The sequence below is a fragment of the Pipistrellus kuhlii genome, unplaced genomic scaffold (genome assembly GCF_014108245.1).
Source record: "Pipistrellus kuhlii isolate mPipKuh1 unplaced genomic scaffold, mPipKuh1.p scaffold_m20_p_21, whole genome shotgun sequence".
Taxonomy (NCBI): domain Eukaryota; kingdom Metazoa; phylum Chordata; class Mammalia; order Chiroptera; family Vespertilionidae; genus Pipistrellus; species Pipistrellus kuhlii.
In genome coordinates this window covers 1,149,371-1,173,810 of record NW_023425520.1, presented here as the reverse complement: position 1 = coordinate 1,173,810, position 24,440 = coordinate 1,149,371, and the positions used below count along the sequence as shown (strand labels likewise).

The following is a 24,440-nucleotide window of genomic DNA, read 5'->3' as shown; positions in this document are numbered from 1 at the left end:
TTTAACAATTTTGCCTGCATGTTCCAGGGGTTTCTACTATCCTGCATCCAAGGTTAAGAAGCTCTGTTCAAACAGCCCCCCTCCACCCTAGGTATTCCTAGAAGGAGAAGGAAGTGCTAGGCACTGACGCCCAAACACAATCAGCCCCTCCGGAGCTGGGATTAAAGGGGATGTAGAATAGGTCCCAGCCTGGGGAGTTAGGGAAGCCAAAGGGAGGCTGTAGTTGAGCTGCATTGAGGATGGACAACCTGGTTGTTCCGGGTGACAGAGTCACCCACTCATTTTCCTAGACTGGCTAAAGGTCAGCAGGTCACTTAGGTACACCTAATAATCTACAGTTAAAGCTGGCTTCCAAGGGAGGGGGCAGGCCAGTAAGCAGGTAATAGACGTTACTGGCTGTTTGGTGTTCCTTGTCCCTCCTCCTTAGTTCTCAGGATGACTGCTCTAAGCCTAAACCTCCCAGGCTCTGCACACAGGCAGTGGTCACGCCCTCTTTCCTCCTGACATGGTTTTCCACTTTCATTGCCCCAACCCGTTTGTTCCTGATTCTCTTTATTCCTTTACGGACTTGTGGAGCACCTACTGCACTAGCACTGGTAGGTCCCACCTCAGGTGCTTGGCTACTCCTACTCCCAGAGGGGAGCCTTCCAGAAGCAGGCCCCTTTCCAATGGTGGAACAGAAAGTCAGTGTAACAGTAATCCTGGAGGAAAAAGTCACCGTAACCTAAAGTTGCTCACCACCCTTCCCTCGTGGTGCTGGTAGGCAGGTGGGTCTGCCGGTGCAGTCCTGCTGTATTGAAAATGCTACCACCTACTCTCTGACAGGATTGTCAAAAGCCCTTCCTGTGTTTTTACAGCTCTCACTGCATCGGGATATTAACCTAACAATAATTATCTCACCTTTCCCTTGGTGTTGGACTCATGCTGCCTTTTACTACAGGCTTCTGAGGCTTAGCAGAGCTCGGTCCCTTGTAATTGGCATCTATAAGCCTTGGCTATCTGGACAGCTGGTGGATAGCACCAGCACTGCCCCACCGCTGTTTTCATTACAGTGTGTTAGAAATGCTGGGATGACATCTTTGGTTGATTATTACTATTTTTAATTTATATTTTTAAATCCTCCTTTAAAAGGATATAGTCTCAGGAGAAGGATTTCTGGGACCCCTTTTGCTATGGTCATTTTCTCTAGAGATGGTTGCTGGGACCAATTTATTGGCATTTGTTTCTGAAAGCTGCTGATTTTAGAACGCTTAATTTTCTATAAAATCATGTACAATTAGCAATTCTATAAAATGAGAGCCGATAACGAAAAGAAAGGAAAACAATTTCGAAAGGGAAGTTCTTGCAAAAACATAGCAGTTGCAAGATTGATTTATTCTGTGTAGGAGCTCCCACTGATGTATAAAATAAACTTAAAGCTATAACTCAGACATAGGCAAGAACAGGATAGTGCAGTTACTCCGCAGAACAAACGACAACCTCCAGTTCAGGGGTGGCTTTTACTGAATGAGTAAACGAGTAGACCATTCTGTCCTACCAAAACTAGCAAATATCAGAAAACTACACAATCTTATTATTTGAGGACACAAGTTCTGTGTTACTGGTGACATAGTAAATTATAGCCATATTGGAAGAACTTCACACTTTAAAGATGTTCTCATACATTCAGCAAATATTTCTGTGAACACCTATTTTGGGGCCATTGACTTTTTTAATTAGAAAATTTTTCTTTGTAAACTTACATAGATATGTTTTTTGGTTACAGAACACATATATGTTTATATTTTGTAGATTAAGCGCAAAGAAAATGAAATCCTAATAAATCTAGCACTCATAGATAACATCTGTTAATTTTCTGGTATATTTTCTTTTTCTATGTTTCCATATTTATATGTCTTTTCTTCCCTCCTTACTATTAGAAATAGTAAGGAGGGAAGAAAATTTAGACAAATGTTTTATACCAAAATACATTTATATCTTTATTTTTTCTCCTTAATATTGTGAACATTCAAGTAAAATGATACATGAGAAGTGGTATGGAGTACTGCATACCATTTCCTTCTGTAGGACATATACATACATTACTCTGTAGTGTTGTTGTAAGTCTGTAACTGTTTCTGTCCTGGTGGTTATGCTGTTACAGCTTTTGGGAGGATAACCTATTTAATAAAATAATAATACACAAATTGATCATACCTCTGCTACAACCACAAGCCATGCCCACCAGCTAATCAGGAGCAAGTAGACAAATTAACCCAACCAAGATGGCTATAGCCACAGAGCTGCAGTAAGCAGGAAACTTGGGTTTCCCCAGCAATGGAGGAAGCCAAGCTGCCCTGGCAGGCCCAGGCCTCCACTGAAGGCTACAAAGTTTCAATTATAGAAGATAAATTCCAACAAAAAATGGCAGCAGCCATGAACCTGGAGAGAGCAGGAGACTTGTGCTACTCTGGACAATGGAGGAAGCCAAGCTTTGGCAGCCCTGGCTTGCCTTGGCCTCTGCTCAAGGCTACAAAGTTTCAATTATAGGAGATAAATAAATCCAAATACCAGGGCCTCCTCTTGGGTCACTGGGGGGCGTGGCCAGCCTACAAACCACCAGACCCCTTGTCCAGGTCACCCCACAACCCAAGGGAACCCCCACCCTGATCCAGGATGCCCTTCAGGTCAAACCAGCTGGCCCCCACCCATGCACCAGGCCTCTCTCCTATCTAATAAAATAGTAATATGCAAATTGACCATCACTCCAACACACAAGATGGCCAGTAGGGAAGGGCAGTTGTGGGGGGACCAGGCCAGCAGGGGAGGGCAGTTGGGTGGACCAGGCCTGCAGGAGAGGGCAGTTGGGAGGGACCAGGCCTATAGGGGAGGGCAGTTGCGGGGGACCAGGCCTGCAGGGGAGGGCAGTTAAGGGTGACCAGGCCTGTAGGGGAGGGCAGTTAAGGGCAAACAGGCTGGCAGGCAGAAGCGGTTAGGGGCAATCAGGAAGATAGGCAGACAAGCATTTGGGAGCCAGCAGTCCTGGATTGTGAGAGGGATTTTCCTACTGCCTGTTTAGGCCCAATCCCAGTAGGATTCATTTGCTAAACGGGCAGTCAGACATCCCTCGAGGGGTCCCAGATTGGAGAGGGTGCAGGCTATGCTAAGGGACATTCCCCTTCTCCCCCACACACAAATTTCGTGCACTGGGCCTCGAGTTGTATATATTGGTTTCTAGACTAACACTCTGCTTTCTTCTTTTCAAAGCTGGTCTCTCATGAGTGAAAATTTCAGTTTGCTAGTGCCTGCTTAGGCTCCACCCTAAGCCCCTGACTCTGTCCTGATCGTCCCAGGCAACATGTGGTCCAGTGTTTCTCAGAAAATCCCTTTTGTGTGTTCTAGCTGTCCCCCAGCGAGCAGATCACAAGGTGGTGGACATCATCAACCAGCTGGTCACACGTGTCGTTGGAGGCAGCCTATCTCCTAAAGAGAGAGCTCTTCTCAAGGAAGACCCTGCTTACTGGTAGGTTTTTAATTCAGCTCTCCAGATCCCTGCCCTAGAGCACACAGCAGCATCTATGTCGCTCTGGTGGTGTCCAGAGCGAAGGATAAAGTGTTTATTTTGAGCGGTGGTGTTGACCATTGAGAAGAACATTAGAGTGAATCAGGTTCACCAGGGTTCAAGCACCAGCCCTGCCGCAGACCTGCCCTGTGGCCCCTCTCATTCAGTCTTGGAAGTCTGCATCCCTGCTGTGCTGGCTTACCAATGGCTGCAATATACATGCAAAGAATATGTGTAAGATAAGGGATATGTCACAGCAGCTATTTGTGTATCGCTACTATTTGTTCAACTGTCTTCCTTTTGCCTTATTGCCTCTTCATATGAATAGGACTTTTTAAAATTAAAATCATTTTCATCACAAATACAGTACTTGCTTATTAGTGTAAGTGATATAGTTAAAAGGTCACTGAGCGCCCACCATTTCAAGAGTGTCACCTTCCGAAAATGGAGTCCAGGAGCAATGTCTGTCATGTCCTGGCAGCAAAATGCTTCCATGGCTCCAGGGTAACTGTTTTGTGTAGCTAAGCCTCCAGGAGCTATGAGGTCCTTCATGGCTGCTGATGACAGAAATAGAGGAGGATTCTACCACTGCTCAAAGCTCCTGGTTGCCCTGCAGTCACTGGGCAAAATGGGTGACCTGGGACCAGCTCTGGATCCTTGGTGGAACCAAGTGGAACCTTCAACAGTAGAGAAGCCATCATGTAGAAAAGAGTTGCAGAAGTGTATTTGCAGCAATGATGTGACCATGCTGGTGTTTTAGCAATGTCCTGCTATGCCTGTTTTGTTACATAGGTTTTTGTCTGATGACAGTAGTCTGGAGTATAACTATTACAAGCTGAAACTGGCAGAAGCACAGCGGATAAACCAGACCCCACCAGGAGTGGGTCAGAAGCCAATGGCTGCAGAATGTGCAGTCCGGGCCATGCTGTATGCCCGGGCAGTCCAGAGCCTCAAGAAGAGGCTCCTCCCAGGGCGACGGCGGGGGCTGCTCCGAGCTCCAGGGCTCCAGGGCTGGAAGGTGAGGAGAGCAACCACCGGAACCCAGACCCTCCTCTCCTCGGGCACCCGGCTGAAACACCACCTCCGGCAAGTTCCAGGCTCCTTGCAGGGAAAGCCGCCCCAGCCAGATGGAAATGATGCTGCCAAGGACTGCCCGCCAGACTCCGCCCGGCCCTCTCCTCAGAACCTGAGCTCAGAAGCTGCAGGCCCATCCCCCAAGCCAGCGGGAGTGGACATATCCGAAGCCCCTCAGAGCTCCTCTCCCTGCTTGTCTGCTGACGGTGGGTGTTCACTGGTGTTTCCCTCCTCTGAGCCCCAGTCTTGAATCTCCAATCTCTAGGGGCCTCTGCAGAGTTGTGATGGCCTCAGTGGTCTGGGTAGTGGGTAGTGGGCAGTGGGCAGTAGCAATGGCGACCTGGCGAGGATGGGTGTATGAAATGGTGCTTTCTCTCCTTTTGCTTCCTCAAGGGGGCAGCCTGAGAGCTCAGTTGCACTCTTCCTGTCCTGAGGGTTACTGCCCAGTGACTGCTTGCCTACTGCTGACCGCCAGTTTATGCCGTGCACCCATGCCTGAGGCTTTGAACTTTTTGATCCATTTCTCTTTGTGCTTGCCCCGTTTACGTTCCATAGGGACGTTCTTGTTCTGCGCTGTTCTTGTTCTGCCTCTTCCCTCTAGGTCTCTACGTTCCCTCTTCAGAATTAGCTGACCTGCAGTTTCTTCTGAAGTTACCAACGTACCCCTTCTGTGTCTTCTAGCTGTTACCTTCTGCTCTGCAACAGGCCTGCCCCCGACCAGTGCTTCTCACTCAGCACTAGATGGGAACATAGAGGGGGGGAAACATCTACCCCAGAGCTGCTACAGAACAAGCAGCCCCAAACTGTGGCTTCACACAGGACTACCATAAGCCTGACTGGGCCTACACATGTGTTTGTAGGCAGCGGCTGGTTGTCTGAGGCTGGTTGAGGTGATCTGAGTGACTGGGCCATGTGCCTGTCATCACCCAGCAGCCTGCTTGGGTTGGTTCACCTGAGGTTGGTGTCAGGCCTTTGAGAGAGGCACCCGAGCCCCAGGACTCTGCCATACCTGTTGGCTAGCAGGAGTCTCAGGGCCAGTCCCAGTTCCAGGGAGAGGAGAGTCGCAGAGTCACAGAGCAAAAGGCAAATATGCAGGAGGGGACATGAGGAACTGTCTTTGTAATTAGCCTCCACAGCCCCATGATGTCTATACGGGAAGTGGCAGCTCTTACGCATGACAGTTGCTTTGTTTTATAGTTGACTTGAAGACTATGGAGACTGCAGAGAAACTGGCCAAATTTGTTGCTCAGGTGGGACCAGAGATTGAACAATTCAGCATAGAAAACAGCGCCGACAACCCTGACCTGTGGTATGTACCCACCACACCCTTCTGGTTTGAGTGTATTCACCCCACAGATCTCCTGAGAGCCAAAAGGTAGCCTGACAAACACTTCGGGTCACGTGGGGTAAATTGTGACTTCTGCTGCGCTCAGAGCTGGAGGGAGGAGCATTTGTTGTGGGATATTGAGGGGATGGGGAGAAGCTCCCCAGAGGGACATGTAAAGTGGATTCGAAGGCCAAATTGGAGTTTCCCAAGGGAAGAGAGAGAGCTCCCTGGGCAGAGGGGCAGTGTCCCCAGGATCTGAGCAGTCAGAACAATGGTGGAATGAGGGAGGGTGCGTCCTCACCCAGGGGTCTGAGGAGGAGGAGGGCACTGTTCCCTGGTCATGCTGGCTGCTGAGGGCTGATAAGAATTTGCTGCTCATGGAGTGATAGTGGTCCCTGGCCAAAGTGTGGGCAACAAGCACTTCCATGCAGTGACAGCCTGACACCCTCGCACTTGAAGGTGCATCATTATCCCCGTTTCTCAGACTCAGCACACAGAGTCAGGGAGTAGCTCTGCCTCTGGGATACAGATTGCCTCCTTCTGGGTTCCTGTTATTGACCCATAACCCTATGGGCTCCCCTCAGAGCTAGTGGGAGTACATAGGGAGCAGGTAGGTTTCCTGCTTTGTACATTGTATCCTACAGTCTGCCTGGGCTCTGCCCTGCTCCAATATGCTGCAGAGCTGTGCCTTAGTCTAATAAAGATGCAGTTTAAAACTTCACATTAACTAGTGCATTTCTTGGACCCAGAGATGACCGAGCATGCTCTTCTAGCTTGTTTTGGACTTTGACTGGGCACTGCACTGAGGGAACCTTCTGCTTCTTGGGAGACCCAGACCAGTTGCCTAGAGCACTGGTGGCTTTGCAAATACTCTGCCTGGATCTGCCTTTTACAGGCATGATGACCTCAGGAACTGTCACCTGCAGGCTTCAGAGTGCGGCTGCCTATGGCATGTAGGATCTTGCCCTGGCAAGGCCAGTGAGGGGGACAGCTCAGTACAGGGAAGCTGGGAGTGTTTCATAAGCCCTTGTTTTGTTTTGTTAATTCTCATGTGAGGATATTTTTTCATTGATTTGGATATTTTTTCATTTTTTTTTAAAGAGAGTGGAAAGGAGTGAGGTGGGGAGAGAGAGAGAAACATTAATGAGAGAAAGACATTGATTGGTTGCCTTCCATACACACCCCAACCAGGGCCATGGATTGAACCTGCAACCCAAGTATGTGCACTTGACCAGGATTAGAACCCATGACCTTCAGTGCACAGGCCAGCACTCTAACCACTGAGCTACAGCAACCAGGGCTTTTATCATTCCTTTTCTTCCCATTAAAATGAAAGTTTGCAAGACAACGGCATCATCCTGGGTAGTTGGCAGCCAACTGGTCTTGGGTTTATTCCTCACCCTCTGTGTAGCCTTTTTTTTTTTTAATTGATTTTTTTACAGAGAGGAAGGGAGAGGATAGTCAGAAACATCGATGAGAGAGAAACATTGATCAGCTGCCTCCTGCACACCCCCCTCTGGGGATGTGCCCACAACCAAGGTACATGCCCTTGCCCAGAGTTGCACCTGGGACCCTTTAGTCTGCAGGCCAACGCTCTATCCACTGAGCCAAACCAGCTAGGGCTTTGTAGCCTTTTTTTGAGCAATGTTTTTCAGAACATGCTATCCTGTCCTGACCAACACCGAGAGTCCTGAGTCCTACAGCAACATCTGGTGGGGTGATGCATTCTGTCCCCCAGTGCTCATAAAATAGTTTGAATATCACTGCACTGGGCAAGGCCAAAATGTCTTTGTGTTTCTTTTTCCCTGAAAGATTTATATCTCTATTGTGCTCATTAATGAGTTTATTCATTTTGTGTGTGTGACTGTGTAATCAATTTGACATACAGTTAGATTCACTTGGTTCTGTGGATATTCAGTTTTAGAGCTTTTTTTTAATTCATTTAATTTAAAATTTTAAAAATGTATTTTATTGATTTAAGAGAGAATGAAAGAGGGAGAGAGATAGAAACATCAATGATGAGAGAGAATCATTGATCGGCTGCCTCTTGCATGCCTCCCATTGGGGATCGAGCCTACAACCTGGGCATGTGCCCTGACCAGGAATCAAACTGTGACCTCCTGATTCATAGGTCGACACTTACCCACTTAGCCATACTGGCCAGGCTAAATTTTATTTTTTAATTCTTACTGGAGAATATGCTTTTTATTGATTTTTTTTTTTTAAGAGAGTGAGAGAGAACAACATCAATTAATTGCCTCCTGTCTGCATCCTGACCTGTGTTCAAACCCAAAACCTTAGTTGTGCCATGACCTGGAATCGAACCCGCAACATTTTAGTATACAGGATGACATTCCAACAAACTGAACTATCAGCCAGGGCATTTTTTTTTTAACTTTTAAAATAAATAGAGCATTTGCAGTAAAATAAAAATTATACATAAGCTGAGAGAAGTGAGACGTTGTATGTTACCTGTCCACCTGTTTGACAGTATTTGAGGTGTTTTCATTTTGGGATTATTACAGATAAAGCTGCTGTGAGCATTCATGTATAAGGACCTCTGTGGACAACTGCTTTTATTTCTCAGATAAATACCGAGGAGGGGAAAGGCTGGCTCCCATGGTGGGTCCACATTTAACTTTTGAGAAAACTTCCAAACTTCCTTTCCAAGTGACTCCATCATTTTGCCTTTTCAACAGCCTGGGTGAGAGTCCCAGAAGTTCCTCCCTGTCCTCACTAGCATTTGCTAGTGTCTGTCTTTTTATTGTCCCAGTTATGGGAGCGGGAGGGCGTATCCCACTGTGATTCTCATTTCTGAGGACTGATGATGCTGAGCATCTTCTGGTGTGCTCATGTACTCTCCATATCTCTTTAAGTGTCTCTTCAGATCTTTGGCCCATTTTTTTTAATTGGGCTGTTTATTTTCTTAGTAATGAATTTTGAGAGTTCTTTTTTTTTTATTGATTTCAGAGCGAGAAGGAGAGAGATGGAAACATCAATTATAAGAATCATTGATCAGCTGCCTCCAGCATGCCCCCTATTGAGGATCAAACCCACAACCCAGGCCTCCTGATTCATAGGTTGACGCTCAGCCACTGAGCACACCCACTGGGCTCACTGTATACTTTTTTAAAAATATATTTTTATTGATTTCAGAGAGAAAGGAAGAGGGAGAGAGAGATAGAAACGTCAATGATGAGAGAGAATCATTGATTGGCTACCTCCTGCACACCCTCTCACTAGGGAAGCTAAGCTTGAGTCTGGCGCCGTAGACCACTCGGCCATCCTGACACATATGCCCTCTCACTAGGGATCAAGCCTGCAACCCGGGCATGTGCCCTTGACTGGAATCAAACATGGGACTCTTCAGTCCACAGCCAACGAACATTCTATCCAGTGAGCCAAACTGGCTAGGGCTTTTTTTTTTTTTTTTTTTTTCATTGTATATTCTTCATACAAGTTCTTTATTAGAAAGATGATTTGCATTTTCTCCCAGTCTGATTTGACTTCTCATTCCAGCAGTATCTTTCATATATATAATTGAATTGATTTCAGAGAGAGAGAGAAACATCAATGATGAGAGAGATTCATTGATCATCTGCCTCTTGCACACTTGCCACTGGGAGTCGAGCCCACAATCTGGGCATGTGCTCTGACCGGGAATCGAACCATGACCTCCTGGTTCATAGGTTAATCTCAACCACTGAACCACACTGACCAGGCTCCAGCAATGCCTTTTGGAGGGTAGAAATTCTTCATCTTTGCCCTTTCCTCTGTTGGATTTTTTGAGCTTCTTTTTTCTTGACTTTTTTAAAGTATATTTTATTGATTTTTTACAGAGAGGAAGGGAGAGAGATAGAGAGCTAGAAACGTCGATGAGAGAGGAACATCGACCAGCTGCCTCTTGCACACCCCCTACCGGGGATGTGCCCGCAATCAACATACATGCCTCTGACCGGAATCGAACCTGGGACCTTTCAGTCCACAGACCGACGCTCTACCACTGAGCCAAACGGGTTTCAGCTTTTTTCTTGATTTTTTAAGAGCTCTTATCTGTGAGGTAATTGTATACATTTCCTTCTTATTTTGATGTTTATCTTTCACTTTGCCTATGGGTAGTTCTTCAGAAGTTCAGATTTATCAATTTGTTTTTCCTTTTATTACCCCTAGTACTGAGTCATAGAAAGAAACTCCCCACACTAAGGTTATGGACATTTATGTACTTCCTGACATAACTTGTATGGCTTGGTTTCTATGTTTATATTCCGATCTGTGTGGGGTTATTTGGGAGCAGAGGTTGTAGCATGGATCCAATTTAAATGTTGTTTTTTAAGCTTCCCATATTTCTCAACACCACTTGTTGAAAAGACTCTTTTTTTTTTTTTTTAATATATTTTATTGATTTTTTACAGAGAGGAAGGGAGAGAGATAGAGACCTAGAAACGTCAATGAGAGAGAAACACCAACCAGCTGCCTCTTGCACACCCCCTACCGGGGATGTGCCCGCAACCAACTTACATGCTTCTGACTGGAATCGAACCTGGGACCTTTCAGTCCGCAGACCGACGCTCTACCACTGAGCCAAACCGGTTTCGGCGAAAAGACTCTTTTTTGGAGAGGTTTGAGAGGCCCCCTTCATCAGATGCTGTTTCTAGCTCTTCTTTTGGTCTGTTTGTCCATCTATTCATGGAAAAAGCATGCTTTTTTTTAAATTATAGTTGACATTCAATATTATTTTATTAGTTTCAGGTATACAGCATAGTGGTTAGACATTTATATAATTTTACAAAGTGATCCCCAATAATTCTGGCACCTATCTAGCACTATGCATATTTATTACAATATTATGTGTTATGCTGTACTTTATATTCCTGTGACTAATTTGCAGCTACCAATTTGTACCTCTTAATCACAATACCATGCTGTTTTAACTTAGAGGCATTATACTACCTTATAATATCTGGAGGAGCTAGTTCAGAGTTCTTCCAGATGTCTTTGCATATTTATTTTTCTCTGTGGACTTTAGAATCATCTTGTCCAGATCCAGAAACAAATGATGCTTTTATTGAGATACTTTTCAACATTAATATGTTAACTAGGGAAGAAGTGACATCTTCATGAGGTCGAGTTGTCCTGTCCAAGAACAAGGGCTGTCTTTTCCTTGGTCCAAGTGTATTTTGTATCTTCCTGCATGTTTTGGTTTTTCACACCAGCCAACCCTCTCCCCCAGCTGTGACTACGGTTCTAGGAGGTCCTCGAACTTGAAGACTCAGAGAGGCTTTATCGCCACCATGTTTAAACAGATTCTGTGCAGAACACAAGACAGGCAGTTCCGTGGGTGACACGCTTCCTCCATCTTGTACCTGGAAATATGAGAGGGACCTTAGTCACAGAGAGCGCGCAGAGGTCCAGAGGGCTAGTGGCTTCACTAGAAAGGGATGGGTGAGGCCAGGTTGGATATCGGGGCTGAGTGTCAGAGCTCGTTCCAGCACATTCCCTGGTCATTGCTACATACCTTGTTCCTCTACCTCCCTCCCCTGAAAAGCAATTAGGCTTCACATTTTGGCTCCTCAAACTTTCTATCTCACTGCAAAGCTGCACCACCAGCCATAGGTGATAGGAAGAGGTCAGGTTATTCACTCCCTGGTCCCACCCCCAGCTTCATCAGGTCCATTCAGACAGTTTCAGCAAATAAGAATGTTCAGAGAACTGCCTGATTAACCAATATGTATCATCTTTTTCCCAGGTTTCTACAAGACCAAAATAGCTCAGCTTTCAAATTCTACCGAAAGAAGGTATTTGAACTGTGCCCATCGATTTGTTTTACATCACCTTCGCCGAACCTCCATGCCAGCGAGAGCGCCCTAGAATCCATGGAAGGGGAAGGAGAATTTGCTAATGAGCCTCCTCACCAGGAGGTTGAGCTGGACAGCCTAGAGGTGATGCCTGAGGAGGAGGAGGAGGAGGAGGAAGAGGAAGAGATGGAAGAAGAGGAGGAAGAGGAAGATGAGGAGGAGGAGGCCCTCACTCCTGGAGGGCCCTCCAGGGCTTCAGGAGAAGTAGCTACTTCTGAGGGCTCCGAGGGCAGCTCCCCGACTGATGGCCTTCCAAGCGAGGCAGCTGAAGATGGCCCTGCTGGCACGTCTGGCCTATCCCAGGCCTGCTTTCCCCGGAAGAGAGTCAGCAGCAAGTCATTGAAGGTCGGCATGATTCCGGCTCCCAAGAGGCTGTGTCTCATCCAAGAGCCCAAAGGTGAGTGCCAGCATTGGTGCAGAACCCTGCATAGCCTTCTGCTTAGCACTTGAAGAGGAGTCAGTGGTACTTGGTTGTGGAACAGGTAGAGACATTGCTGGCTGTTTTGAAGAATTTGCTGACCCTCAGCCACAAGATAACCAGCTGACCTGTTACCTCTCCACCTCTGATTCCACCCGCCCACCTGGACATTACCTCCCAAATCCTCCTCAACAGGGTTCTTTGGTTTTGTGGGGGGTTTTTGTTTTTGTGGTTCAGTGGGGGGATTTTTTTGTTTGTTTGTTTTTCAAATTTAATAACTCTTTATTGCTCAGGTTATTACAATTGTTTCTCCTTTTTCCCCTCATAGTTCCCTTCTACCCGGTTCCCACCCCACCCTCTGCCCTTACCTCCCCCCCCATTGTCCTCATCCATAGGTGTACAATTTTAATCCAGTATTTTCCTGCACCCCCCACACCTTTTTCCCCCTAATAATTATCAATCCACTCCCTTTCTTTGCCCCTGATTCTATTATATTCACCAGTTTATTCTGTTCCTCAGATTTTTTTAATTCACGTGATTTTTAGATTCACTTGTTGATATGTATGTATTTGTTGATCATAATTTTTATCTTTTTTATTCTTCCTCTTCTTAAAGAATACCCTTCAGCATTTCATATAATACTGGTTTGGTGGTGATGAATTCCTTTAGCTTTTTCTTATCTTTGAAGCTTTTTATCTGCCCTTCAATTCTGAATGATAACTTTGCTGGGTAGAGTAATCTTGCTTGTAGGTTCTTGCTATTCATCACTTTGAATATTTCTTGCCACTCCCATCTCGCCTGCATAGTTTCTGTTGAGAAATCAGCTGATAATCATACGGGTGCTCCCTTGTAGGTAACTAACTGTTTTTCTCTTGCTGCTTGTAAGATTCTCTCTTTGTCTTTTGGTCTTGGCATTTTAATTATGATGTGTCTTGGTGTGGTCCTCTTTGGATTCCTTTTGTTTGGGGTTTTGTGCGATTCCTGGACTTGTAAGTCTATTTATTTCACCAGGTGGGGGAAGTTTTCTGACATTATTTCTTCAAATAGGTTTTCAGTATCTTGCGCTCTCTCTTCTTCTGGCACCCCCATAATTCTGATGTTGGTACGCTTGAAGTTGTCCCAGAGGCTCCTTACACTATCTTGAACTTTCTGGATACTCTTCTTTTCTTGCTTCTCTAGAGGAATGTCCTTTGCCTCTTTGTATTCCAAATCTTTGACTTGATTCTTGTGTTCTTCTAGTCTGCTATTGGGTCTCAGTATAATATTTTTTATTTCAGTCTGTGTATGTTTAATTTCTAGTTGGTCCTTTTTCATATCCTCGAGGGTCTCATTAAATTTATCGGCTTTTTCTAGGAAATTCTTGAAAAACCTTATAACTGTGGTTTTTGAACGCTATTTCCAGTCTTTTGTTCTCCTCCATTTCTTTCATTTGAGATCTATTTCCTTGTCTCGGCATTTTTGCTGCTTCCCTGAGTTGATGGCTTTGTGTGTTTGGTGTCCTATATGGCCCAGTTACCTGAGGTAGACACTCTTGGTGCTCCCCTTTGTGGACTGTGTGTACAGCCTTGTTGTAGTTAAGTCTTGATTGTTGTTGGTATCACTGGAAGGAATTGACCTCCAGGCCAATTGGATGTGAGTATCAGCTGTGTCTACTCTGGGATACCTTCTGTATTGGAGACAGTCTTATTGGATCAGACTTGCAAAATTGCAAAAGCCTCTGTGCTCAGCTTGGATGGGTTGGAGTCTCAAGGCTGAGCCAACAGTCTTGGCTTCCAGTCAGTCCTGCCCTTGTGCACGCACCTCAGACCTCTGCCTTCCACGGCTCCCCTGAGTTTTCTCCTGACAGTCCAGATTCCCCCTGCAAGAGCGTGTGTGTGCCAGGGGCTCACCTGGAATTGGGTTGGGTCTCTGTAGTCTGGAGCTTCCAACTCCTTCCACTATGGAGGGCTGCGGCAATCTCCGTGGTCAGACTTCTCTGTGCGCACTCACTCGTGCACAACTATAGACTCTGCCCGCTACAACTCCCGGCTTCCCTGAGACTCCCAGTCTCTGAGCCTCCGGGTGCTTTTCTCTACAGTCCAGATTCCACCCGTATGAGCCTGGGTCCATGGGGTTTCGGACGGGGTTGGGGTTCAGTGCAGTCGGAACTGGGGTTCAGTGCAGCCGGGGGCTTCCTTTCCCCTCCCACCAACCAGGCACTCGGCTGCCCTTCCTCTCTGCGCATGAACATCTCCCGACCTCAGCACTTTGCGGCTCCGCTGATCTGTGAGCCTCTCTCCTCCTTTCTAGTTGTAGATTTTTTTCACTCAGCCAGCTTTCCTGTGGTTTTGGATGAAGTCCATTCTGTTTTTTAGTTGTTGTTTTGAAATTGTTGTGCGAGGCGGCAGCTTAGGTGCTTACCTAGGCCGCCATCTTGGTTTCTCCCTGGTTTTGTGGTTTTTAACCTAAAACAGTTCTAGTAGTTTTGTGTACCCCTGCCAGTGTTTGTGTGAAACTCACTTTTCCATTTGTCTAATGATAGCACTCTAAAGAGACTCTGCCGAGTAATCTTTGGCTTCTAGATACCACATACTGCTCAGGGTCTCCCTTATTGCTCAGATTCCAGCAGGTTAGCCTTGACTATGGGAGAACTAGCTTGGGTCATCTCAGATGTTTGTTGCCCATGGCCTTGGGGGAGAAGGGGTACCCAGCCTTCTGAGCCAAGGAAGGCTGGAGTTATGGCACTTGCTTTGTGACAGTGAGGTGGGAGGACTTGGGACAGGGCTGGTCTCATATATCCATTAGCAGGAGCCATGTGCTCTGTGGAGGTCACTCCTGCTCTCCTGTGTTAAGTTTCTTGAGGTACAATTTTCCAGCAATAAAATTCATCTCTTTTAAGTGGACAGTTTGAGGAGTTTTGGTAAATGGCACAGGCATGAACCCATAGTATAGTTGAGCTGGAGCCTGTCCCCAGAAAGTGTCTACAGTCCCCTCTACTATCCAGCCCCCAGCAACCACTGATTGTTTTCTGGCCTTGCCTTGTCTAGGCTCAGTAAGTGGAATGTTATTGTTTGTCGCCTTTTTATGACTGATCATGGCTCAGGCTACTCCTCATAGCCCTACCCATCCAAGTGTCCGCACAGCCAAGCCTGGGCTGTGTTTCAAGTGTGGGACTGATACTGTGATACTTGTGTGTAAGGTGGCGGTGGTGGTAAACAGTGCCCCATCATTTGTCACCCCCCATGTTGTTCTATGTTATTGAGACTGTCACATTTACACCCAGCAGTGTTAATATAGCTTCCCACTAACAGAACACTCCCATGGTTTGTGTTTGTTAATTTGGCATTGCAGTGGATTGCTAACTGTTCTACTGAACTCTTACTGCAGGTGGTGGTAGCGTATCAGAATGCTTAAGTATGTCCTCACTGGGGGAAAGTGGAGTCCTTTCTATTTTGGAATTTCTCAGTTTTTTAATTGAGTGGTTGATGAGATAAAAAAAAAAAAAAAAGGCCTGCAGATCTCCCCTTTGTTACTAAATAATAATAATAATAATAATAATAATAATAATAATAATAATGAGACTTGGAGCTTTCTATATAAGAAACACAATTGTTTTTGTTGGAAAGTTCTGTGTGAACTTTAATTCTTTAAAGTAGGATAGTCACAATGATGCCAGAGGACATACATAGCATTGCACATAGTTCATTTGTGAAGCAAACTGTAGTCCTGGAAGATGATCCATGTGTTTGGTCCTTAATCATAAACATGGGCATCTTATTTTTAAGAAGGTTCTCCCACAGCAAGGAGCCCTCAGTTGAGCCCCTGTGTTCAGCTTCCATGCTCCAGGGTTACACAGTTCCTGAGAGGAGCTAAGCCAAGCACCTCCTTTGTGCATGTTGTAAACACCTTTTGTCAGCTGAAAGGCTATTAGGCAAAATTGTACAGCCCTCATTTTCTCTCAAATATGGGAAAAGCACATATACTATATAATAAAAGACAAATATGCTAAGTGTCTGACTGATCAACCAGTTGCTATGATACACACTAACCACCAGTAGATTAGCTTGCTGCTGGAGTTCAGCCTATTAGGACTGGGAAAATGAGCCGGACACACCCCAGAGCCCTTCTACGTTCCCTCTCTGGCCCCTATTGTGCTTGGGGGAGTCCGTTGGCCTGGCCTACGGGGATCGGGCCAAAACCGGCTCTTAAACATCCCCCGATGGGTCCTGGGTTGCGAGAGGGCAGTTCTGAGGTGACACACGCCAGAATCAGGCTCCCTCCTCTCTGGTTCCCGGTATCACCCAAGAACCACCATTGCCAAGTGACCTCAGCTCAGCAGCTCCTGTGTTGAGTATCTGCCCCCTGGTGGTCAGTGCACATCAAAGCTATGGCTAGTCACTTGGCTTTTATATAGGTTATGGGTCTAGTAATAATTAATGTCGTTTTTTAACATTGATTTAAAATCTTGCTTGGCGTTGACTTGTATTGACATAACCTTCAAACACGTGGTATCTACAGAACGTGTGAAGTGCAATTAACAAGTTTTGCTTGAAAAAGTTTGTGTTTGGTTTGGTTTTTGTTGCAAAACTAGGGCTAAGAAGATGGCAGATGAAGAGCATATTCGGCACTGCATGCTTTACGAGTTCCAATTAGGAAGAAAAGCAAGTGAGGCTGCAAAAAACATCTGTAGTGCTCTTGGTCAAGATGCAGTTAGCACCAGAAAATGCCAGCGTTGGTTTGAGAAATTTCACGAGGGATATTTTTCGTTAGATGACAAGAGTGGTCGAGGCCGTGTGTCCAATTTTGATCAAGAAGCTCTTCAAGCTCTTTTGGTGCAAAATCCTCAAATTACCCAACAAGAGCTTGCGACAACTTTAAATTGTTCACAAAAAACAATTTCCAATCAATTGCGTGCACTTGGCAAAGTCCAAAAGTTTGGAAAATGGGTTCCTCATGAGTTGACCGACAACAACCATAATCAAAGAGTCACAATTTGCAGTTCGCTCCTCTTTCGTCAAAACCGTTTGCCGTTTTTAGAACAAATTGTTACCGGAGATGAAGAATGGGTGCTGTATGTTAATTTGAAAAGGCGGCCTCAATGGTTGGACAAAAATGAGGCTCCGCAGCCCACGCCAAAACCTGACTTGCATGCGAAAAAAGTGATGTGTGTTTGGCAGAATTTTAAAGGAATTCTTCATTATGAACTTTTACCATCTAACCAAACCATTACAAGTGCAGTGTATAGTGCCCAATTGGAAAGGTTAGCCCAAGCTTTAAGAGAAAAAGAACCCGCGCTGATTAATCGGAAGGGCGTAATTCTTCACCACGATAACGCACGACCTCATACTGCAAGAATCACTGCTGAAAAACTGCACCAGTTGGAATGGGAAGTTCTCCCTCAACCTGCATATTCTCCTGATATTGCCCCTTCCGATTACCATTTGTTTCGTTCTTTGCAAAACTTTCTTCTTGGAAAAAAATTTAATAATGAAGAATGCCTCAAAAATGCATTGACCGAATTTTTTGCATCAAAATCACAAGAATTTTACAACAGAGGGATTAAAATGCTTCCTGAGTGTTGGGCACAAGTAGTAGAAAACAACGGCAACTGTATTGTTGATTAAATTTTGTTGTATTGTTTAAATAAATTCGATTTAAAAAAGTATTAGAAGACGACATTAATTATTACTAGACCTAATATATACTAGAGGCCCACCGTGCATAAAATTATGCGCAGTTAAGGTCCCTAGGCCAAGTCTGGCCTCCATCGCATGGCCTCTGCCGCCCTGTGATGCTATGTGAAGCTCCCCACTCCAAGCCCCTCAACTGCTCCATGAGGCTCCGCAAACTCACTGCCGCCTGGGTGACTGCTCCGCTAAGCTCACAGCCACCCCTCAAAGCAGCCGCTAAACAGTCCCCAGTCCCGTCCCTCCGCCAAATCATCCCCCCCAATGGTGAGTGGCTCGGGGGCCAGAGAAGGGGAGGACCTAGAGGTGCTCCATGCACTTCATGGTAACCAGTCGCCCGTTTGGTCGTGATGCCGCCGAGCTCTTTATGTGGATTAGAACATAGATACACTTCTTTTGTCTTCCAGTTCATGAACCGGTTCGTATCGCCTATGACAGGCCTGGGGGTCGTCCTGTGTCCAAAAAGAAGGTGGGTGTGACTATTTGTGAGTCCTCGTGTGAATTTGTCAGAGTCTCAAAGGACACTGTGGCTTTTGATTAAGCAGTACCCATGCTTCAGACTGGATGTAAATGTACAAAGCACAACAACTGCCTTTTCTCTTCAGCGGCTTTTTAAAACAATATGTTCAGCTTTGTCCAAAGCACAGAAGGGAAGTCCATTTAACAGATAGTTGAGACTTGATGTGTGCAATGGAATGGAGAGATGAACAAGTAATGTCTTGGTCCTCAAGAGGTTCAGATTTAGTGGACTGTAATGTGTGTGTGTGTTTTGTATTTTAATTTTATTAATCCTCATCCACATGCTTTAACTCAGGGGTCCTCAAACTTTTTAAAGTGGAGGCCAGATCACGGTCCCTCAGAGAGCTGGAGGGCCGGACTATATGAACTACTAATTCCTACTGTAACCCCTCGGCTGCGCTCACTGCCCAAAAAACCTGGCGGGCCGGATCAGACTCCTCTGCGGGCCGCATGTGGCCCGCGGGCCATAGTTTGAAGACCCCTGCCTGAGTTTAACTAGAAATGGGGAGAGAGAGAGAGAAACGTCAATGTGAGAGAGAATCATTGATCAGTTGCCTTCCATATGTGCCCCAACCAGGGATTGAATCCACAACTCAGTATGTGCCCTGACCATATTCACCCAGCTGTTTTTTTCCGGGCCTGTGAGAGAGAGCATGACAGGCACCCTTGTCATGTCAGTGGCAGGTTCCATCTCCTCTGTTCTTAGGTCATTTCCTGATGGTAGCTGGCGCCCCAGGGCTAGCAACTCCTGCCCATCATTCCCCTGGCCTTCAGCCTGCACTATCCCTCCTGCACTGCTGTTTGTCCCTTTTTCTTGCCCCAGCCAACATCAAGCTCCTCCCTCCTCTGCGTCCTCCTTTAATGCCCTGCAGATGGACTTCAGTCCATCCTCCTGTCAAGACCCCCTCACCTCCCGTCTCCCCCAGATCCAGTCAGTATCTCATGCACTCGCTTACACACACACACACACATACACACACACACACACACACACACACACACACTCTACTTCATACCTCAGAGTGTGCTTCCCTTCCTGTCACTGAACTCATAGTGTCTGTCTAGGTGTTTTGTCCCTTCTAGGTTGAGAACTGGGAAGGTGACTGGCTTGACGGTGAGTGTCCGGGGAGTCAGGGTGTCAGTGCCGGGCCATGCTGGAGGCTCTCGCTCTGGACACTTTGCTGTAACCCACGTGGTGCACTCTTTCCTTAGAAACCCAAGGACTTGGACTTCACCCAGCAAAAGCTGACCGACAAGAACCTGGGGTTCCAGATGCTGCAGAAGATGGGCTGGAAGGAAGGCCACGGCCTGGGCTCCTGTGGGAAGGGCATCCGGGAGCCCGTTGGCATGTATGCATCAGGCACTTGGGGCTGGGGAGGGAGGGAAGTGGTGTGCCTGTGCCTAGAAGAAGGGGCTTCCTTTGGAATTCTGGTCCTAAGTCCTTCCACCCGCAGCCCAATTCTTGGTTTCCCTCATGGTGAACTTAGTTTAAGTTGGCAGTTTTTTGGGGTGTGTGGGTGGGGAGGTTATTTTGTTCTTTGTTTTTATCGAAGGGAGTCTTCAGATGAGATGAGAAGCAGACATTTCCATAGGCAATTGTTCACCCTGCTCCTTGCTGTGCTTGTGCAGATTTCTCCCGTCCAAGTACTAACCAGGCCCGACCCTGCTTAGCTTCCGAGATCAGACGAGATCGGGTGCGTTCAGGGTGGTATGGCCGTAGACTGCTTATGCAGATTTCTTAAATGGCTTCTTGGCCCCTAACATTTGGCCACATTGTCAAAAAGCTGAATGGTGATTCTAGGTAGTTACACCAGGAAGCCAAGAAGCACGTTTCTTTTTCTGGAAACCCATATGCAACCCTACCAGGGGCCAACCCTGTTAATTGGTTAAATCCAGGCATTTATTTCATTGATAATTAAGTTGGGGGGGGGGGGGCTTTCTGCTATAATCCAGGCTCCTGAGCACCCACACAGGTGAGTGCCCTGTTCCTATGGGATCACATCTGCACCTTCCCTCTCCTTTGCCGCCACATACTTCTGTCCATTCTGATTGCTCAAGCCATTTCCAATCTCTTGGTGGCCGGGACTGGGTACAGGTGTGGCTAACGCTCCATTTTGCTCCTTAGGGGTACGGCCTCCGAAGGGGAGGGGTTGGGCGCCGAAGGGCAGGAGCACAAGGAAGACACGTTTGACGTCTTCCGTCAGAGGATGATGCAGATGTACAGACACAAACGAGCCAACAAATAGGTATGTGCACGAGCTGGCGCGCTGGGCAACCTGCCTAAGCTGGCACTTTGATATGCAGCGACGGTTCCTCCACAAAAGTTGGTGTCCCCCACACTCCAAAACCAGACCTCAACAAAAGAAAATCTTTGAGGGAAACAAAAGGAGTCTTTGGATGCGGATGTTGTCCCCCCACCCTCTCACCTTCCAGGTTTGGCTGGAGGAGTGAGTGCCACACTCACCAAGCACAGCTGCACGTGGCCTGCTTGCGGGGCCTCAGTCCGGACTCCCAGGCTGTCACAGGAGTGGTCTTGTGTCCCCAAGTGTAAGGGTGACCTGGGCGCTGGCCTCAGAGGACCGTCTTCAGATCCTTTCCTTCTGAAGGGTCTTGACCCTATGAATATCCTCATCTTTCTCTGCTCTTTTTAGTTTCCCTCCTCACTCATCATGTCCAACTCAGTTTTGAACAAAATTGTTCTCTCCTTAAATAGATGAAAACCATTGGTGAGAAAGATAAGCCTCGAAGCAACCATTATTCTAAAAACGCCACCTCTGCCCCGGATCCACCCTGGAGCCAGAGCCCAAGTCAGTTCAGTGTGTACATGAAAACCAATGTCTGCGGTTTCTGATGCAGAGATTCTGCTGGCTTTTCTTTTTCTTAAGGAAAAAAGAATGCACCACTTCCTATCTGCTTTTGCCTCTCCTCTTCTTCCAACTGCTTTGGACAGCAAGTCCTCTCCGAGTCTTTTCTCGTTCCCACAGAAGGTGGTGCTGGCCTGGCACGTTGCTCTCCAGAATGTTCTGTTAGCAGACTTGATGCTGAAATGATTACCAATTGTGTCTTCTTATTGTTTCCAGAACTTAAACGGGATGTAATCTGTACTCTGGCACCGCAGCCTGTCGGTGGAGCGCTGAAGCTCTGAACAAGTGGAGATACTTGATTCCATGAATGTGTTATTTATGGAGTCTCCTCTCTTAATTGCATCCCAAGAGACTTAACACAATTTAGCAACGGTACCATACAGCTGTCTTCAGCGGGGAGTAGTCACGACACTGATGAAACTTTCCCCCAATTTTTAATTCTCTTTAGAATCCACAAAGAAAGCCACAGTTTGTGTTTTCTTTTTAAACCACATATGAGGTTTCCTACAAAGGGGTGGGGATAAACTCTCCCAGACTCTTCATTTTTTGCATGTGTGCAGTGGAAATAAGTGTTTTGTTAGGGCCCTTTTACAGAACTGGGAGGATCCTCTTGGGTGGGCTTGCTCTTTCGAGGTATATGACTGCCACCCCTTCCAGCTTCTCTCTGCGCTTTGCAACTACATGTTAAATTCTCAGGCTGTGATAACCTCAGCGCTTCTTCCTAAAACAGCAGTGTGGAAGTTTTAAATATGTGCTAAAATCTAGATAACTTTGCGGTTCTGATGGTACATCAGAGGAACACAGCAGTGAGTTACCTTGTCAGCTGCTTGTGTTGGCTGCCAAGAAACCCTTGCATTCTCAGACCACAGACCTCCCAATTATAGTCCTGCTTCTGTGCTTCTGTCTTATCGATGTCTGTCCTGCCGCTCACCATGACATCTCACCTGCCTGGTGCCACCTCTCTACATGTCAGGTATAGCCAGATCTCTGCCTGCTTCTGATCACTTCTATTGCTTTGGCATCCAGCACATCTTTATGGCCATGGCAATGCTGGCGGTCCTTCAGCAGAGGCGAACCAGCCTGCAAGGGTGGTGTGTTTTGGGAGAAGCACACTGGAAGTTCACCTTCTACTCCTCTCTTTCCTAGTCCTTCCGTCAGCCGTCCATGTTGGCTGTGGGTTGGGCCACAGGATGGAATTCTGAGAGCGGCCTTGGTCACAAAGTACCTGTTGGCCTGAGTGAGATGGACATCCCCCAGCACATTTCTCTTTTTTTTGGAGCGTAGCTCTGAATGTCATATTCACTCTAGCTAGTGTTCATCCTTGACTTTCTCCACTTTTATTCACAAGCAAAATGCTTTAGGCATTCTCAGGATGTGAGCCTTGTCCCCACAACCTCCTGCCACTCCTCCTGGGGACATGAACCTTTTGCAAGTATTAAAGGAAACACCTACTTCTTGAGCCTGCAAAGTCTTCTGAGCACTTACATGACGTTTCTCCTGTGGAGTCAACATTGAGGCGTTGCAGGTGCCAGGGTGGAGCATGGTGGAGTGCCCTCTGCCAGCTGCTAGCCGGGGACCAGTGCGTGCTGGCCCCCTGTGCAGTCTTGCTCTCTCAGCAAAGGATGCTCTGCAGGGAACTTGTGAGTGCGTGTGCGGGTGTGTGGCCTTGTCAAAGTCACAGCGTCTTTTCTGTCATTCTAGTTCCAGGGTCTCTCCCGTGAGGACAACAGGCATCCGGAAAGTGCTAACTCGCCACTTTGGGTGCTTACTGTCTCTGGCTTGTTTCCATCACTGGAAATCAAATAGAGAATTTTAGTGTTTTTGGTCCTTGGTAAAACCTAGAAGACGTTTGTGATGTTACAAAATGCAAGTTTTGTTTTTAATCTAAGAAATTGTGAATGTTAATCACTTAGCAGTTGCAATAAATGTAGAGGAACCCGATCTTCCACGGTCTCCATTGATGTATTTATAAAATCAGGCCGTTGGGGTACATGGTAGATGTGGTGCCTACAGGAACCGGATCATAAACACCCTGCCTCAGGGCATGCCTCTGCCTGCCGGGGTGGGAGCCTGGTCAGTAACTGGGAAAGCCCCGAAGGTGTGGAGACGAGGGCAGGCAGTGGTCAGGACCCAGTACATCGGGGAGCAGGCAGATTCTCTTGGGAGGGGGGGGGGGTGCTAGGAACAGAAACTTACCTCTGAGAGGGTGTTGTGATTGGGAGCCCTGTCTTAGCTGCCCCGAATGCCCCCCCCCCACCCCCAAGGCCTTGCCGACTCCCAGGGTTGGGGTTCTAGCTGTCAGAGATAAACCAAGGCACAGTTAGACCTCCCCCTGACCAAGAGGCCAACTTCTGGGTGTCTTCAAAGCTCCCTGCTGTTCCTATGTGCTGGTAGCCTGTGTCTGATTCCTCTACCCGCTACCCCTGGCCCTTCAGGTTGGGGGAGAGGGCAAAGATCACAGCAGGTGGGTGAACACATGGGCCTGCAGGGGCTTCCACCTGAGCATGGCACAGGCAGGAGGCAGGCTTTGGACGTACCCAGGGCACCAGGGAAGGGAAATGGTTGGGGAGGGGATCCATCAGCAAATCAAATGGCGACAGATGAGACAAGGCTCTTTAGGAAGCTGATTTGGGACCCCTGAGTCTTCCTTCTCCCCACTGTGTCTCGGAGGACACTCAGGAGTGGTGAGGGCCCATCTGACAATGAGGGAAGCTGCTGTCAGCCCAGAACCTCCCAGACATTTGCCTTCATCTTTATCAGAACCTGGGAAGTGGGTGTGTGATATGGGCCTTAGTGCCATGCCCTGAGAAAGTCACCCAGAACCTAAACCCCCACCCACTCTTGGACGTCGAGGTGGGGGATGAGAGCAATCGGAATCGCTCTCCAGTAGCCCCCCAGCTCCCTTTGCACCAGCAGACTGGTGATCACTTAGACGAGGACATATACAATAGTATGGCAGTCTCCAGCCTGGGACATGGCCCAGGCTTTGACCTCAGGCTGGTCATTCCACCTCAGGCCTCAATTACCCCCCTGCCATCTGGGAAGGATTTCTTTCCGTTGAGAAGGTAACATTTCCTCTGCTACCCTGTCATTTAAGGCTAACTGGGACCTAAATATGCCCTCCTCTCCCTTCTCCCCACCTTCGCCTTCAGGAAGCCTCCTGAATGCCCCAGGGC

The 24,440-nt window shown here is 47.1% G+C and overlaps 1 protein-coding gene across 10 annotated transcripts in view; it reads left to right on the top strand.

Annotated features, from left to right (window-relative positions):
* SUGP2 (SURP and G-patch domain containing 2) overlaps nucleotides 1-23,205 on the top strand; it is a 31,992-nt gene extending 8,787 nt beyond the window's left edge. For 2 of the 10 annotated variants that reach the window (XM_045585856.1, XM_045585859.1), the window contains exons 4-11: nucleotides 3,382-3,502; nucleotides 4,334-4,821; nucleotides 5,813-5,924; nucleotides 11,689-12,194; nucleotides 18,289-18,350; nucleotides 19,613-19,749; nucleotides 20,526-20,646; nucleotides 22,966-23,205. In XM_045585856.1, the coding sequence (XP_045441812.1) occupies nucleotides 3,382-3,502; nucleotides 4,334-4,821; nucleotides 5,813-5,924; nucleotides 11,689-12,194; nucleotides 18,289-18,350; nucleotides 19,613-19,749; nucleotides 20,526-20,646 (1,547 nt within the window). In that variant the 3' untranslated portion in view covers nucleotides 22,966-23,205. Of the gene's footprint in view, nucleotides 1-3,381; nucleotides 3,503-4,333; nucleotides 4,822-5,812; nucleotides 5,925-11,688; nucleotides 12,195-18,288; nucleotides 18,351-19,483; nucleotides 19,515-19,612; nucleotides 19,750-20,525; nucleotides 20,647-20,833; nucleotides 21,073-21,113; nucleotides 21,217-21,480 lie in introns of those variants that run through there. The other 8 variants (XR_006742421.1, XR_006742418.1, XR_006742417.1 and 5 more) reach the window with 8 other exon arrangements.
* Nucleotides 23,206-24,440: the final 1,235 nt, after the last annotated feature.